The sequence below is a fragment of the Calonectris borealis genome, chromosome 18 (assembly GCF_964195595.1).
Source record: "Calonectris borealis chromosome 18, bCalBor7.hap1.2, whole genome shotgun sequence".
Taxonomy (NCBI): domain Eukaryota; kingdom Metazoa; phylum Chordata; class Aves; order Procellariiformes; family Procellariidae; genus Calonectris; species Calonectris borealis.
The window spans coordinates 16,320,319-16,336,028 of NC_134329.1; the positions used below are offsets into that span (position 1 = coordinate 16,320,319).

General features: G+C 44.5%; 2 protein-coding genes and 1 long non-coding RNA gene across 11 annotated transcripts in view; 1 reads left to right on the forward strand and 2 right to left on the reverse strand.

Moving 5' to 3' along the window:
* The window catches only part of GLT1D1 (glycosyltransferase 1 domain containing 1), a 64,417-nt gene extending 62,318 nt beyond the window's left edge, over window positions 1–2,099 (reverse strand). For 3 of the 8 annotated variants that reach the window (XR_012676511.1, XM_075168138.1, XM_075168143.1), the window contains exon 1: window positions 1,916–2,098. Coding sequence is in view for 4 of the 8 variants with exons in the window: in XM_075168138.1 (XP_075024239.1) it covers window positions 1,916–1,983 (68 nt within the window). In the remaining 4 variants the exon portion in view is untranslated. Of the gene's footprint in view, window positions 1–1,915 lie in introns of all 8 variants that reach the window. The other 5 variants (XR_012676510.1, XM_075168139.1, XM_075168142.1 and 2 more) reach the window with 3 other exon arrangements.
* A 2,232-nt stretch (window positions 2,100–4,331) lies between these two features.
* LOC142090364 (uncharacterized) lies at window positions 4,332–6,157 on the reverse strand. Its single transcript, XR_012676512.1, has 2 exons — window positions 5,954–6,157; window positions 4,332–5,827 (listed from the first exon to the last, which is right to left on the reverse strand). It is a non-coding gene; the product is annotated as an uncharacterized LOC142090364 (long non-coding RNA).
* A 151-nt stretch (window positions 6,158–6,308) lies between these two features.
* The window catches only part of SLC15A4 (solute carrier family 15 member 4), a 28,578-nt gene continuing 19,176 nt past the window's right edge, over window positions 6,309–15,710 (forward strand). Inside the window, exons 1-2 of one of the 2 annotated variants that reach the window (XM_075168144.1) lie at window positions 6,309–6,980; window positions 15,149–15,444. In XM_075168144.1, the coding sequence (XP_075024245.1) occupies window positions 6,411–6,980; window positions 15,149–15,444 (866 nt within the window). In that variant the 5' untranslated portion in view covers window positions 6,309–6,410. The remainder of the gene's footprint in view (window positions 6,981–15,148; window positions 15,445–15,710) is intronic. The other variant, XM_075168145.1, reaches the window with a different exon arrangement.

Consider the following 15,710-nt stretch of genomic DNA (forward strand, 5'->3'; position numbering starts at 1 on the left):
GTAATACGTTAAACCATCTGCCAACTGAGCTGTTGCATCTCACCAAGTCTATGCCCTCTTTCATATTAAAACACATTATCTTAGGCCACCATGCACGAGCCACAGATGGAGAAGGATAACCAAAACTGCTGGTTACGACGACTTATGTAAAGGCACCTTGCTAAACCACTCTGTCTCGATGCAGTGTGCTCACACGATCACAATCAATCCCAGTGTAGTTAAAAGACAATTTGAAATAATATGTGGACATTTGTTTGTCTGGCTTATTCAGGCTTAGTTTAACTAGAAATAATGCAAAACCTGCTTTCCACTAGATTACCTCTGAATGGCTCCACAGTCTAAATGTTTGTCTGACTTTCCTCAAAGGTGAAGTGCTGACATGTACAGGTATAAAAATGTGTATTATAAAGATCATATTTGTTTTATCTGAATATTTTTTTAATAATTATTGTTTTAAACTACAGAAAACTTCAGCTTTCTCTGGTCTCTATGCTCCATTTGCTTTGTATCCTCAATGCCTGGGTGACTGACATGAGGCAGCAGGTATGTTCTACTGCTATCTTATACAATACAGTAGCCCTGCACAAATCTAAGACTGAACTTGGTATGACACAACCAGTGAAAAACTAAACAATGTCAGAGGACTATTTCTATGCATAATGTTAAAAGTGTGATAATATGCAGATCAAGGTCGGGGAAAACTTGTAATAGCAGAAAGCTATCCTGAGAGATTCATCTTAAGAAAAACAACTAAACCATGGATGACTCTCTGACAAGTAAGAAGGAACCAAGTCTTTATTTTGGGCCTCAAGAGGACAAAACCATTTGGAAATTGTTTCATTTTTATGGTGACTTTTTTTTTTTCAAACATGCACAGCAAAGCTCTCAGAAATGCTGTCAGCCACATCCTTTTTCCACAGGTCACAGAAAAAGTTAAACGGGGACGTTAAGAATATTTATGCAGTTCTGTTAGTCCAAACAATTTCGAAGCACTACAGATTCACGTCCATAATCCCCACGAGAGCTGCATGTTGAATCCCCACAGCAAGGGCGCTAACTGGAGTAGCTCTTGCACAACCGCAGCTCTAGGATGGCTCCAGTACAGACCCTTACTTCAGAGCTCCCAGAGCCTACTGCTCTTCGCATTGACTTCTCATCCAGTCCTGGGCATTTCCCAAAGCGGGCAGCCCTGAGGAAACCCGCTGCACCGAGGCCGGCTGTGCAAGGGCTCTGCGGGGCGGCTGGTGAGGGGGCCTCTGCTCTCGACTTGTGAGCCTGGGTCACCCGGCAAGCGCGAACTGCTCCTGTGCCAGCAAACTGCCCTGAGCAGAAAGGTCTTCTGTTTGGTTTTTGTTTTTTTTTTTGGGGGGGAAACTCTCGGCTCCCCCTCTCCCTTACTCCCCCGTAGTAGGGGCAGACGTTGCTCAGGCAGAGCCGCAGCAAAACCGCAGCGGGGGCCGTCCCCTCCTCCGGGCGCGGGCTCGGCCCCGCAGACAGCAGGCCCCGGCCCCCCGGCAGGCGGCGGATCCCCCGCCGGCGCTGTCAGAGCGGGCCTGCCGCGGCGCTCGGCCGCCGCCCCCCTCACACACCCCCGGCGCCAGCCACCCACGCGGCTGAGGCGGGAGACACCGCCTCCGTGCGCCAGCGGGGGCAGCGAATGGCGGACGGCCCCCGCCGCCCCCTGCCCCAGCTCCGCGATGGGCCCGCGGCACCGGCTCCCACCGCGGAGCCCCGTCTGCGGCGGCCTCAGCGTGAGGGGAGGGGAGGCCGGCTCGCCGGTGAGCGGGGAGCGCAGGCAGGAGCGGTGGCGAGGATCCCAAGGGGTAAGCGGGCAGGCAGCGGGATCGCCGGCAGCGGGATCGCCGGCAGCGGGGATCCCCTCTCCCCTCGCAACGCGGGGCGAGGGGGCACTTACTGTATCCTGGCCGCGGTGGTCGCGTTGCCGGTCTGCGCTCGGAGGGACGCCAGCAAGAGCAGCCTCATAGCGGCCCCTCCTGTCCGCCCGGGCGGGAGCCACCTCGCTGAGGGGCAGCGCCGCGGCCGCCGCCTACTTTACCTGCCGGCGGCCCGGGCGCGGCCCCGCGGCCTCCCGGAAACAGCGCCGCGGAGCGGGTGCTCCACTTGCTGCAGCCCCGGCCCGCCCGCCGCCGCGGGCAGGGGGGCGGGAAGGCCACGCTGCCCGGGCCGCCCCGGGCCCCCCGCGAAGGCCCGCGTTAGGTGGCTCCGACCTTAGGGTGGCAGGACCCGTCTGGTGGGGGGACGGCCGCGCCCTTGCCGGGTGCCCCTGGTCAGAGGGCACTTGACTACAAAGCCAAGCTCCCGGTCTTGTGCCAGCGGGTTTGGGTCCCCTCCCCCCACCTCTAAATAGTGCTATGTGTTTTCATTAAACAGTCACAGGGATGATGTGCTCAAATCATGGCCGCAGAGAAGCCTTTGGTCACACAGGAGGCCTCCTGAGAAGAACATCAAGGGAAGGTTGGTGTCAGCCACCGTCTCCCGAGGCAGTTCGCCAACTACACCACAGTTGCCATGTGTCTCCCAAGATGGAGGTGGTTCATATTCAGTGCAGGAATGGAGCAGAAAACTAATTGCGGATCAGATGCCAACACCCAGAAAAGCCAGAGGAATGTGCTAGTCCAAAAAACAAGGCAACAGTCAAAGACCACATCAAATGTCAGGAAGGCTGTGTGCTGAAGCAGAGCCAAAGGTGTGTAAGACTAGGGGAAAACTCTTGGTGAGGAACCACAGCCGTAGGCAGAATCCAAAGATATAACAAAGCAGGGAGGAGAAAGATCAGATGGGTGGGGCAGCAGGCAGTAAGGCTCAGAGGCCAGTTTAAGGAGTCTGTTGGGAGACTGATAGGGCCAGGTGGCTGACTGTAGATATCCATGACCTTGAACTTGATTCAACATTTTGTAAAAACGTTAAGAGCGTGTGCAGGACATTTGTGGCCATGAGACAGATGAGAAGGAGGGCTTGATCTAACAGAAAAGTCACTTTTTTGCTTGTATACTTACAACCTGGTCTGGTTACCTGATGTAATTCACCACAGGGCCACACGGATGCTTATGTTTCCCCAAGGCTGTAGAAGACAGGGGAAGGTGGTCTGCAAACTGCAATGCCTGTTTATTGTGGCTTAAATTACTGTTCAAGTCTCAATGTCAGGTAGAGAGAGACAAATATGCCACATACAGAGAAAGGCTCTTAAATTTAATAATTTTTAAAATAGTTCTTCAAATAACTTGTGTGGATCTCTAAGGATGACAGATATTCAGGAATTGAGGGTTTAGAAATGATAAAGATACATATTGGAGTGTATTCTGGCAAATTGTAAGCATTTTGATATGCTGGCTCACATTTTGCTAATGGGTCTTCATGCTGCAGAGCTATGTTCAACTGTCTGCATCTCACTGAGTTATCACTCTAGAAATAATTCAGCACATTTAAACTCCATCCAAACTAAAAAAGATAGCTACAACTTGGAAGAGCAACAAATCTTGCATAAATGCTAAAAATAGCATAAATGCTAATTTAAAGGTAGGCAGGACCAAGCTATTTTCATCACCATTTTAGAAACCGTTTCTGGCATGAAATTCCAGCTCCACTGAAATCTAGAAGGCTTTTGTCAATCTGGCCAGGATTCTAGCCTTGAAGTTTGTTTCACTCTAAGTGGCCTATATGAAGCATATTTGGGCTTTTGAGAGCGCTTACCACCCTCAAATGTAGCACCAGTCATCTCTGTTAGTCACTGCTGCCCAACTGTCAGTCTATCCAACAGACCTGTAATGTATCACAGGGGCTGCATGAAGCTTACGCAGCTGCCTTTCAGTCTCCTGGTACGTTGCCATCTACATCCTTTCCCAACAGACCCTCCTGGTTCCAAGATCTCCCCCACACAACACAGCTCATCCAGCTGCCATCCAGCTGCATTGCACCACGAAAGGCTGGCAGTGTGCGTGCCAACGAAGAAACACACCTTGCGCTGTTGCTGCAGCCCTTTACCTACAACAGCCTATGTAATCCAGAATGGGGACATTCCCTAGTTGGACGGCCTAAAGCAGAGTACGTGACTATGCTCATGTTTTGGGTTAAAAGGAAGTTGTGGTTTTGGTATCTGCATGAGATACCTAATTACCAATACCTTGGCCGCTGTAACTTTTCACTGCTGCTAGCTCTAAAACCAGACAATAGCTACCCAGCACATCTAGTGTATAACACAAAAAAGACAAAAATGCAACAACAAAGTAAGACGTGGCCTGCTCCATGAGACAAAATGAGGAAACTTAACCAGTCATCTGGGAAATAAAGAGGAAATAAAGGAAACATTCAAAGAGGTCTTAACATTTTATTACTATTTATGGTAACTCTGTTTTTTATGCTATATAGGCCTTGACTGACAAAATTAAAAATCTGCAAGTCTTTGCAGCATTAAGTATTGTTGTGTCTTTGAAAACATGTACATGCACTAATGTACCACTGTATAGAAATAAGTGCATTCACTGTATTCAAAGAAAGGGTAATGGATGTGTCTTAATGACATTTTAAATATGCTGTAGCTAAGTGTTCTTGTTTGGAGGAAAATTAAAAATCACCTTCCTGAAGGTGCTATACTTCCAGAGAGAATGTTCAGGTTATAACAGTAGCTTTTGAGTTTTGGTAAGAGTACCTACTTCTCAATACCTGAAGATTTAAATAACATTTTATAATATACATTTCAAATACTATTCAGCATCGCAAGGTGTTTGTAACAGTGGTTGGGTAGGCCAATATAGAAACCTCACCCCACTCACGAAGGTAAATTATGAAGGGCCTAGAATGGGATATCTGCATTTATTAAAACACACCATAATGCAAAGTGTGCTTAATTACTTTGTAGTCTCTAGCAAATACTACTAGACCCCTTAGAAAATGTAATCACAATTGATATGATATACTGTATTAAGCTGGGCAAAGCTGAAATGTAATTTTTTAAATGAGAGAATCAGTCATGTTACAGTAGTTCACAAAAAGAGATCTCTGTGCAGCCAGTTGCATTTTCCTCATTGTCCTCTGTCATGAAACTTAACTAGTTAAGAGACCAAATATATGTAATGAGTCATTTTTATGGCATATGTTATTTACAAAGGTCCATCATTAAATTAATATATTTACTTTTACAAGCATCGCTTGCTTAATTACCAACGCTGTTCCAAAAATTTTAAGTCATACCTAGATGTTGGGTGTAACTAAATGATGTCAATCAATTTACCCTTCTCACTGAAAATACATAACCAGGAGTATCTTTCCCACTTTGGCCTGGCCAAAAATGAGACTTTAAGATCGGCTGTTGAAGACAATTACGTAGTTTCATGGCCTTTACCTCAGCATACGCGATGGTGGAACAAAAGAACATCTCAGGGCTCCAATATTGCAACCACTAATGTGTGTTTTCTCATTTTAATCGTGCGCTTTGTTCCATTCAGATCAGAGCCTTCATTCTCCACGTACTATCACTGCAGGTCCACCTCAGATAAAGCTGACTGCACGGACGCGCACCCCGCCGGTGCTCCCCCCTCCTGCGGGTCAGTCACCCAGCCGACTGCGTGCAGCGCCCAGCGCTGAAGGCGCGCCTGCTGCGTTCACCGGTGGCAGCGGAACACGGACAAAACGCGTAACTTACGACGCAGTTCACGGTTTTGTTCGGGGCCATTTTACGGGACAGTCCGTGCTTTTGCTTTTCCGACTCGGAAGCAAAGCCGGGAAACAAACCGCGTTTTACCTTCGCCGTCGTTACTGCTGGATGAACCCAAGGAGAAAATGAGGGCTCCCGTGGAAGCCAGCGCTGAACCTGTGTGGTTAATAAAACCACACGGCTCCACTTAATGCCTAAAATGTAATTCCCAGCCTGAACTAACGCACGAAATAACCACAAAATCAATTCTCCCTGCTGCAGCCTCCCCCCCGCCCTCTTTACCCCGCACTGGCATCCTAATGAAAGCGGCGAGGGAAAACCTGCGGGGAGAAAGCTGTCGCCTCCCTTCCCCGGTGAAGCTCCGCACACCGGAGGTGTAACCAACCCCCGGCCCGGCCCGGCTCAGCCCCGGCGCTGAGGCGGCGCCCTGCGGCCTGCGCGGCCCAGGATCCCCTCACGGCCGGTACCTCCCAGCGGACCCACCCCGCAGCTTCCGGTTCGCCATGTCCCGCCCCCCCGCTAGCCCCGCCCCGTCTCACCTCAGCCGCCGCTCCCTGCGGCCCAGCCGCCCACGTGACGGCGCTGCCGGCGGAGCGACGGCGCCCTCAGCCAATGGCGCGCGCCGTCCCCTGCGTGGGCGGGCCGGGCCGGGCCCCGCCGCGCGACCGCGGCGAAGTTTCCTCAGGGTGGGCCGGGAAGCGCGGCGGGCCCGCGGCGGGGCCGGGAAGGAGGCACCGTCATGGAGGAGGCCGAGCCGAGCGAGCGTAGCCCCTTGCTGAGCAGCGGGGAGCGCGGGCGGGCAGCGAGCAGCGCTTTCCACGGGCGGCGGCTGGCCTGTGCCGCCGTACTGCTGGCCGAGCTGCTGGAGCGAGTGGCCTTCTACGGCATCACCTCCAACCTGGTGCTCTTCCTCAACGGGCCTCCCTACGGCTGGGAGGGTGCCCAGGCCAGCCAGGCCCTGCTGCTTTTCATGGGCATCACCTACCTGGTGTCGCCTTTCGGTGGCTGGTTGGCTGACGCCCTCCTGGGCAAGTTTGGCACCATCCTGCTCAGCATGGCGCTCTACCTGCTGGGCATGCTGGCCTTTCCCGTCATCGCCGCTCCGCACACCCGCCAGGGCCTCTGCGGGGACATCCCCTTGTTCCCCGTAGAGAACTGCTCCTCTCCGGCAGCCAATGCCACCATGGCGCCTTGCTCCCAGGTGGGAGCCACCCGCTACTGTGCCACCGCCACCTTCATCGGACTGGTCCTCGTGGGGCTGGGCGTCGGGTCAGTCAAGGCCAACATCACCCCTTTTGGGGCGGACCAGGTCAAGTATTATTTGGCAGCTGCTGAATTGTTGGGTGCCGATCTGAACCAGGGGATGGCTGTTAGTCATGCAGAGGGGCTTGCTTTGGTGGGATGGGCGGTGCATCTACTCATTCACATCTCTGTAGGTGTTAAGTCTCAGAGGGAATCAGATCATCCAGCTTTGTTCCCTGTGTAATGCAAGCTGTTAAGTTGTGCCCTGCTTGATACAATTTTTTGTCTCTGTGGTGTCTGATCTTTTATGACCCTTGGTCTCCTGGTAGCCCTGCCATAGGTGTGGTACCTGGTTTGGCTAAGGCATCACCATCATGAGGATTTGGGTTGAATACTTAATGGCCACTAAGTGGATTGATAATTATCCTCCATTGTGGAGTTTGTACCCAGTTAATTTGACCTCAGAGCTCATCAGGTGAAATACCTGATAATACATTTTAGCTTTGACAAAGATAGCATGGGCCTACTGGGGCAGTGGTCAGAGGCCTTTATCATCCTGTGATAAACGAAGGCTAGAGAACAAAGAGTTTTTTATGCTTTACGTATTTTCTGTGTACTGCACTGTGCCCTTGAGTGATATTTTTGTGCAGGCTAATGTTGCACCAGATGACAGTGGGAAGGTGCTCTCAACATGGTAAACATATTACCTGGCTGTTCTCATAATGATATGTCCTGTCAAACAACCTTGCTCAGATCCACTTCAGTGATATCATTCATTGGATCATCACTGCAGAACCAAGTGGCTTTACAGAAAATATTCGAGAGACAGCTCATAGTTCAGTATGAACTGGAATGCGCTGTTGCATGTATTTTTTGACAATCTTACGCTAAGGTAGTATGCTGACTGTGGATGTTGAATTGGAGTATAATTTCTGCTTTACAAATTGAGAATTTCAGATGCTTAGATACTGAGCAGCTTTTCCAACCAAACCGTTCTTGATGACAAAGCAAGGACAATATGTCCGATCCAACTGCATGTCTGTTTACTGGCCCATTGAGTTATGGTTAGTGCAGGTATCAGAAATGCCATGAAATTCTTTGTGAGAGGTAGGATCTGCCACAATATCTTTGCCAAACATACCTCTGTTCTCTGCTGTGCAGTTTACATTTGTCATTCTTTGACATTTCATATATTATAAATTCTGGAGTTCTGGGTGAAAGGCAGTATATAAATGTAAAACATTATTATAGCCTAGGATTGTGTGTCCCCAGTGTATTGGTTCTGTTTAAGCCAGCATGAGCCCATCAAGTGAAATAGCTTTAATATGACTTTATCTTGTAAGGTGTTTTTCAAAACTGACTGCTTATCCCCAGAACACTTTATGAACGTTAAATATAAGAGATAAATAATGGCAGGAACAGAGCAAGAGAAGAACCATTGCCAATGGAAGTGTAGCTGTTGTAGCTGGATTTTTTTAAATGCTTTTCCCCCCAGGATTTCACGAAAAGCAGTTTTTGGCTAGGTTTGCAGATAATTCACAGTGATTTATGTAGGGTGAAGCAAAAGAAGTACTCCTTTCTGGTTCATAATAATCAGCAGAGCTCTGCTGGGGACTGAGTTTCCCCCCTTCTCTGTTTTTCTGGCTTGTCTATTGTTAAATATATTACAGCATACCACTTACCTGTTGTGCAGTTTTGGGCCCTCTTGGGTGCCTTCTCCCTGCGCAGGAATGTAGCAAACTGCTGGGTAGATGGATATATATTGCTGAGAATAAAGTCTGTCTCCCAGAGTCACATTCTTGGGAGGCCAGAATACAATGCAAACGTGTTTTGGCTGGGCGTGTGCTGGTAAGATTTTTCTCTTTCCCTTAAATACCAAACAAAGGAAAATATGAATTGTATGTCGTGTACTTTAGCTGACATGAACTACCTTTCAGATATTGTTAATTACATTTCATTGCAGATCTCTTAAAAATTATCATGTACATTTTTCAGTTTTAACAGATGATCTATAATTTGGGTAGAGAACCCAAATATAATGAGGATTTTTTTATTTAGAAGAAAAGAATCACTTTGTGGAACATTGGAAACTAAATTCCAATACTTATTTTCCTCTGAGGTTAAAAAGATGTAGTTTCTTAATATCTGTTAAATGAATGCTTTTAGAAGTGCTGTTACAAGTGACTAAGTAGACTTAGTATAGAGTAACTTTTGCCAGTCAGCTTAGCAAAAAGCAGTTACTGCAAACTAGGTATAGACCAGCAGACTAGCTTTACTTAACTATGTTTATAAATAAGAGCCATTTTTCTAGAAGTTGCAGACTGATCCATCATACAGGTCTAAATCTGAACTGATGGTTCTCAGAATAGTGGTTATAATCATGTGGTGTGTATAACCTGGCACTTTCCAGTTCCCCTTTTAAGTGCGAGTGTTTTGCAGTCACTTCCTGTTCTATGTAGCAGTTTGTGACTTTCTGTACTTAGGAAATAATGTGACTATCCCTCATTATTGTGAAAGCTGGCTTCAGCGTTGAAGCCAACGGTAGTAGTAGATACTGATCTTGTATCGGCTATAATTATTGTTCTGATTATAGATGGATCTGTTTTGGGGTTATGGTAATTACAGATGCTGGTTTTAACCCACAGTATATCTTCTTTCTGAATTGCCACTATAGTCAAATCTATCAGTCCATAACCTGTCAAAAATCTTCTAGCTTTGCTAAAACCATTGTTGTTACAGTGGCATCGCTGGAGGCAGGACGCTACTGGAAATCGCTGGTGTAAAGATGGCTTTAGAGTGATTTTCAACCTTTATTTATTTATTTGTAGAACTTAGATTTTCCAGCCTCTGGGGAAGGATGGGGGACCATGTGTAAAGAATTGAAGGTCACTAACTGCAAGTTACTTTGTGTTGTTGTTGAACTTCTCAGGAGACTGTGGGCATCTAAGACTCTGCAAATAACAGTTTGAAAACTCAAGTTGTGGCATTCACATGGGCGGCACTAATTTGTTTCTGTTTCCGACAGAAACAGAATAGATATGACACTAGTGAGAGGAAGCAGACTTTACATGTGGACTGGCCAAATTTTAGTATAAAAATTTGAAATTATGTAGCAACTGAGTAGTACTGTATAGCTCTGTTATGGAGCTCTCTCCAGATGCTCTCAAAGAATAACTGGTGTCTGCAGTGATGGATTAGAAGGTCAGAATTCTGCAAGTGTAAATTTGACTGCGGAAAACTATTGTCATGGCTCTTCTTTTGTAGGCGAAGGACAAGGGCAAGCTTCTACATTTTCATCCTTGCTCTGTTGTGTGACTGCTCACATAGTTGGCTGGGATAAGTTTGGGGGTTTTTGTTACATTTGTCACTTGTGACTGTCAGTCGATTGCAGGAACAAATGAAAACTGCTCATGTCAGTAACTTTTAAATAATCTTCTTCCTTTTATGTGAGTCAAATAGGAGGTCATAGCTTTGGATCTGTCATGATGTGAATAGGGAGAGAGGGAAGATTATGACATACTGGAACTCTGAAATGTTGGGCTTTAGGAAATACCTGAGATCTTTAGCAGATGATGTCAGGAATCAGATGTCACAGTGGAATGGTAGGCACCAGAGAGGCACTACCTGCGGCTAGTGCCTGTGGATAACCATTTCTTTGAAACTGACCTAGCTGTAGAGAGCTAGGAAATTACTTTGTGACAAAGCAAAGCACCTAAACAGAGGAACTATGGAGAAGCAACGATGCTTGTATAGATTCCTGGCTCTTTACATAAACATCAGGAGAATATAATAGAATCTTAATATTTGAGCTGTGTAATATTTTTGGTTTCAAGCTGTACAAACTGCTTTGGTTAGTACTTGGATCATCTCCTAAGGAAGATACTGGTGTTGAAAAATCCAGGGGAGGGATAATTCAGCGAGTGATCATCTTTCTTCTAAGTCAGAATGAGGTCTAAGTATTAACTTTAGGGACAGCTGTTGTGTGGAAGTTGCAGTCGGTCAGATATTTGCAATGACTTTTCATCAGGTGTTGTAACTAAAGATCTAGTTAGTCTTTCTCTCTTTCTTTCTTTTAGTTGCGTTTAAAATTTTGTTCTGATGGTAATATGTTAACCTTATATCCTAAATGAGTTTACAGTATTGCAGTGCAGAGTTACACAGCTGATGTGTCGTCTGCTGAAAGTGGCTGTAAATAACCTAATGATTACACAATTCCCATAACATAGTGTTCCAGGCACTCAGGATTCTCTATCATGAAAACTGTGGTCATAATTACATCTCATCTGACCATAATCATTCTGATATAAGCGTTTTGTATTAGAAGTATTGATTTGGAGAACTATTCCTTTACTATTTTGAAATCCAGTGCAATATAGGTCCCAGTTATAAAACTCAGAATGTCACTATGCTTTTTTTTCTGCGTTTGGATTAACTATATGTGAAGGATAGTTATCAGATATATCAAGAAAAACACCTTTTGGACTGTAGAAAAATCAAGTGTTAGGTTAGATTTTCTTTTGCAAAAATTATGTTAGATATCTTGAAAGTAGCAAGATTATTTTATTTCCTCTTTAGAGGCCCACCTGAATGCAGGCAGCATTGACATGTGGCCAATGACCGACAAAGCAGCTGTGGCCAGAATACTTAGTTGCTCATTTCCTTCATTTCTTTGTTGGTGGGGTTTTCTGATGTGGGTTTTTTGTTTAGTTTTTGGGTTTGTTTTTTGTTTTATTTTAATTAAAATTTGCCCTATAGTTTAAAAGAGGAAAATTTAGGGAAATCGGAATGCTTCTTGTATGATACAATAGGTCATTCTCTATTTTTATTGAAGTAGAAGCACTACTGGATTGTTCCTTAGTGTTCTTGGAGAATGATGCGCTATCCCATTTAGTAGGGAAAAAAGATGTGAAAGTTTGAAGAATGCAGAACTGTGAACTGGAGACTCAGGACTGGGTATTATGCAGTGGGAGTTAATCTAAATAAGCGACAGCTGTCCAACACTAGTAAATTCTGTGGAAAATGTCTGAATCTGAGCTCATTTGCAAAACAACGTGTTACCTAGAGCAAAGAAATTGTGTGTATTAGATACTTGTTACTGTTTGTTTGAGTCAGGGCACCTTTGAAACAGTTTTACTACAGTGGTTTTGTTCAGTGATAGGAAGCCTTGCACTTTAGCCATGGCATTTTGCTGATATTGTTTGCATTTTCCTGTTGTAAGGAGTTTGACTAAAACATGGTAAATCTCAGAAGGTGACATTTTTCATACCTTTTAGGCACTACTACTGTTTTTAAGCTGTTTTGTTGTGACAAAATCTTTTAAACATACCTACTTTGACTTTCAGAGCAGGGATGTGGAACCCTTATCCGACAGGACAGATTCGATCCAGGACCCACACCATACTTGTGCTATTTATGTGCATCATTTTCCTGCTGCAGTTGCTGGTAGGATGTTAAGAATATAATGAAGCTGGTGATGCTGGTACCACAAGGAAAGTGCTGCTATGCTTGAGCACAGATGAAATTGAGCAGAGAGAGTGATAGATTTTTCTTTCTGCCTGGGTGATTGAAAATAATGCAAGCATAAGGGAGAAAAGGAGAATTCCTGCAGTTTTGTGAAAAATACTTGTCCTTGGTAAAAATAAAATAATAAAATTCTAAGATGGTTTTCTTCTTCTTGGTCCCTTATTAAAATGTAGCGCCTAGTTTTGAAGAGAATAAACCAATCTATTTTGTGCTGCCACACAGCTCAAGTAATAGCCAGCAGGGGGAAACTTTGAGTAGTCCGCTGTAAATGTAATATAGCTAATATTTTGGGCAGCCGATGTGATGTTGGAAAGGAACTACAAGGATTGCCTTTTAACTTTACTGTGTTTTCTGGTTTTGGTATGACATCTTCATAGTTCTTCCACTTTGACAAGCTATTCCACCAGCTAGTTCAGTGTGACTTTTATTAAGTTATGGCAATAAAATGCCATAGTGGCATTTCAGACGTGGCTGTGATGTGATTTTTAGTGTGTATATACGTTTTGATAAGGAAACAGAAAATGGATTCTTTTCATTGTAACTCTGTGGTGTGTCTGTCCCTTGAGCATTGCATTCCTTTTTGGTCACTCTGTTTCAAAAAGGATAGTGGAGCTGGAGAAGGAAGTTTCAGGGAGGGGCCACAGACATGGTCAGTAGTTTCCATGCAGGGAATCGTGAAACAGTCTACAACTTCCTATCTCTGAAAAGGCAGCTAGAAGGAAGGTGTGACAGTGGTTTGTGGAAATAATGGTCAGGGGCAGAGAGGCGGAAATGGACCAGGGATGGGATAAAGCTCAGCTGTCTTGTGTTGTTTCCTGGAACTAGGGAAAACGAGTGAGGCTAGCACAAGGCAGGTTCAAAACAGGCAAATGGAAGTGGTTCTTCCCAATGTATAATTAGCTAAGGAACTCTTTGCCACAGGATATTATGGATTCTAAAAGCTGACCTGGGTTCAGAGGCAGGCTGGACAAGTTCATGGAGAGGAGCTCTGCTGCATTTATTAAGTAGATAGAAGCCATCCTTGGTTCACCAAGTTTCTCAGGAGCTAATGGTTGGAGGCTGGGATAATACTTGATAGAAGCATTGTGCTGTGCTTGCCCTGTTCTTACCTGTGTCAAAGTTTGCTTTCATCTCCCAGTTTTTCTTTGCATAGATGTGAGCAAGGTCACTTGTAAGCGAGAGGATGGGAAGTCATCTTCCTTGCAGAAATTATAAGAGAACTGAGAGTTTTTGATGAAGAAATGGAAACTTCATAAAATAGATTGCTAACTCTTTACATAAGTTGGAGCACTGTGTTTATGATGTAATTGTTTGCTAATATCCTGCTGCCATTTGGGGTTTAGAAGGAATTCCTAGCTTGATAGACTACTGCAGGTGATGACTGTTAAAATTAGGAAATGAGTACCAAGTTGAAACTGGAAAGGGAGAATTTCTTGGGTTTAGGCTCTAAGATTGTATTTGACATGCTAACAGACATGAATGCCTAACAATGCTATTAACTTTGCATAGGAATAGATGCCTTAATATTTCTTTTGTTGGGCTTGGTTAAATGATACAGATGGGTTTGTGTATCACTGAGAATCTTGAAGCTGTAAATCAGAACTGACAATGGTAAAAACTTATTTTAAGACATAGCTTGCTTTTCATATTACAAACTAAACACAGATCTTTTGAAGATCAGGCAAATGAGGAAGGGAACTTGCAATTAGAAATCAAAACCAACTCACTCAGAAAGACCGGTGCATGGCACTGACTTGCTAGTCACTGCTAATGGCCTTTCAGTCATAAAACAGTGACAAATATGGTATTACGAATTCTTCTACAGACTAGTTGATCTTTTTAATGTATTCCAAATTTTAACTTGCATAATTTCTCTTACATCACATCTTACGAGTGATGCTGGGTTCCTGTGACTTAATTACAAAAATGGGGTGCCTTATGGTAGGCAATACAGAATAAAGAGTAATGGTGAAAACTGTACAGGAAAATTCTATAAACCAAGGATGTCTTTACTTTCACTGGAGAGGCATCGAGAGCTTCAAGCAGAAAAATAGCACTATGAACAGTGCTGACTTAATGGAGGGATAAATGTTTACTGGGGCCTTGTGACACCTCAGGCAACCCAAATTTAATTATTTTTTTATTTTAAAGGTCAGAATGGCAAGTCTTCAATTTATGTTCTGATGAGAGGCATTAGGACTGTGTTAAAATTTAAATTTGTGCTTTAATTACCAAGTAGTCATTTAAGGCTTAGAAAATGGAATATGGTTAACTGTTATGTGTATACAGTAGGAAGAAGCAATTGTTGCAATGCTACTAATACATGAATTTTTAGGTAGCTTAACTTTTTTTAACTAAAAAAATAGTTATTTCTGTGGACTATGGGATGTTAATCTGAGAGAGCTTTGTCTAGAGAAATGACCAAATGAGAGACAGTGCAGTAGAAATAATAACAGCCTTTATGGGGAAGCTATGTAGTTATTGTATGGCTTTTTTATCCCTATGCTGAACTTCTAGAAGGTCACTGATATAATGGGGTAGCTTAGTAAGGTGTCATTTCATCAAATACCATGCTAAACCCAAACACTTAAATCATTTCAGTATGACTATAAATTAAGCCTGAACTCTTCAGTGCATTGAACTTGATTGAATTCTAATAAACAGGCTTAATTTTCTTCAGAAATTGAATGACTTGCTTTTAATCTTTTCCAGGTCAAAGATCGGGGTCCAGAAGCCACAAGAAGATTTTTTAATTGGTTTTATTGGAGCATTAATTTGGGAGCTATTCTCTCTCTGGGAGGCATTGCATACATTCAACAGAATGTGAGCTTTGTTATTGGATATAGTATCCCAACAGTTTGCATTGGGATTTCATTCATGGTTTTCTTATGCGGTCAAAGTTTCTTCATCACAAAACCGCCGGATGGTAGTGCCTTCACAGACATGTTTAAAATCCTCGCATATTCTTGTTGCTCAAGAAAAAGACATGTGGAACGTTCAACTAATAGGTTTGTAATGAGCTCCTTTGTATAGTCTGAATTCAGGGAATCAGCCTAAGAGTTGGAACTAGTGAGTTCAAACTAGCTGGCAGTAAGTCACGCTAGAGAATACGCTAGAAGATGCAGTTTTGCTTTGAGAACTGGAACTGGAAAATTGGAGTCCTGGAGATATTTTCTGGGAGTTCTGGGATGAAAGAGAGGCACATTTTGAGATCACTGGATCTCCATGTTGCGAGATCAAGTCTGCTGTTTTCAGTTGAATGCTATATCTTGCC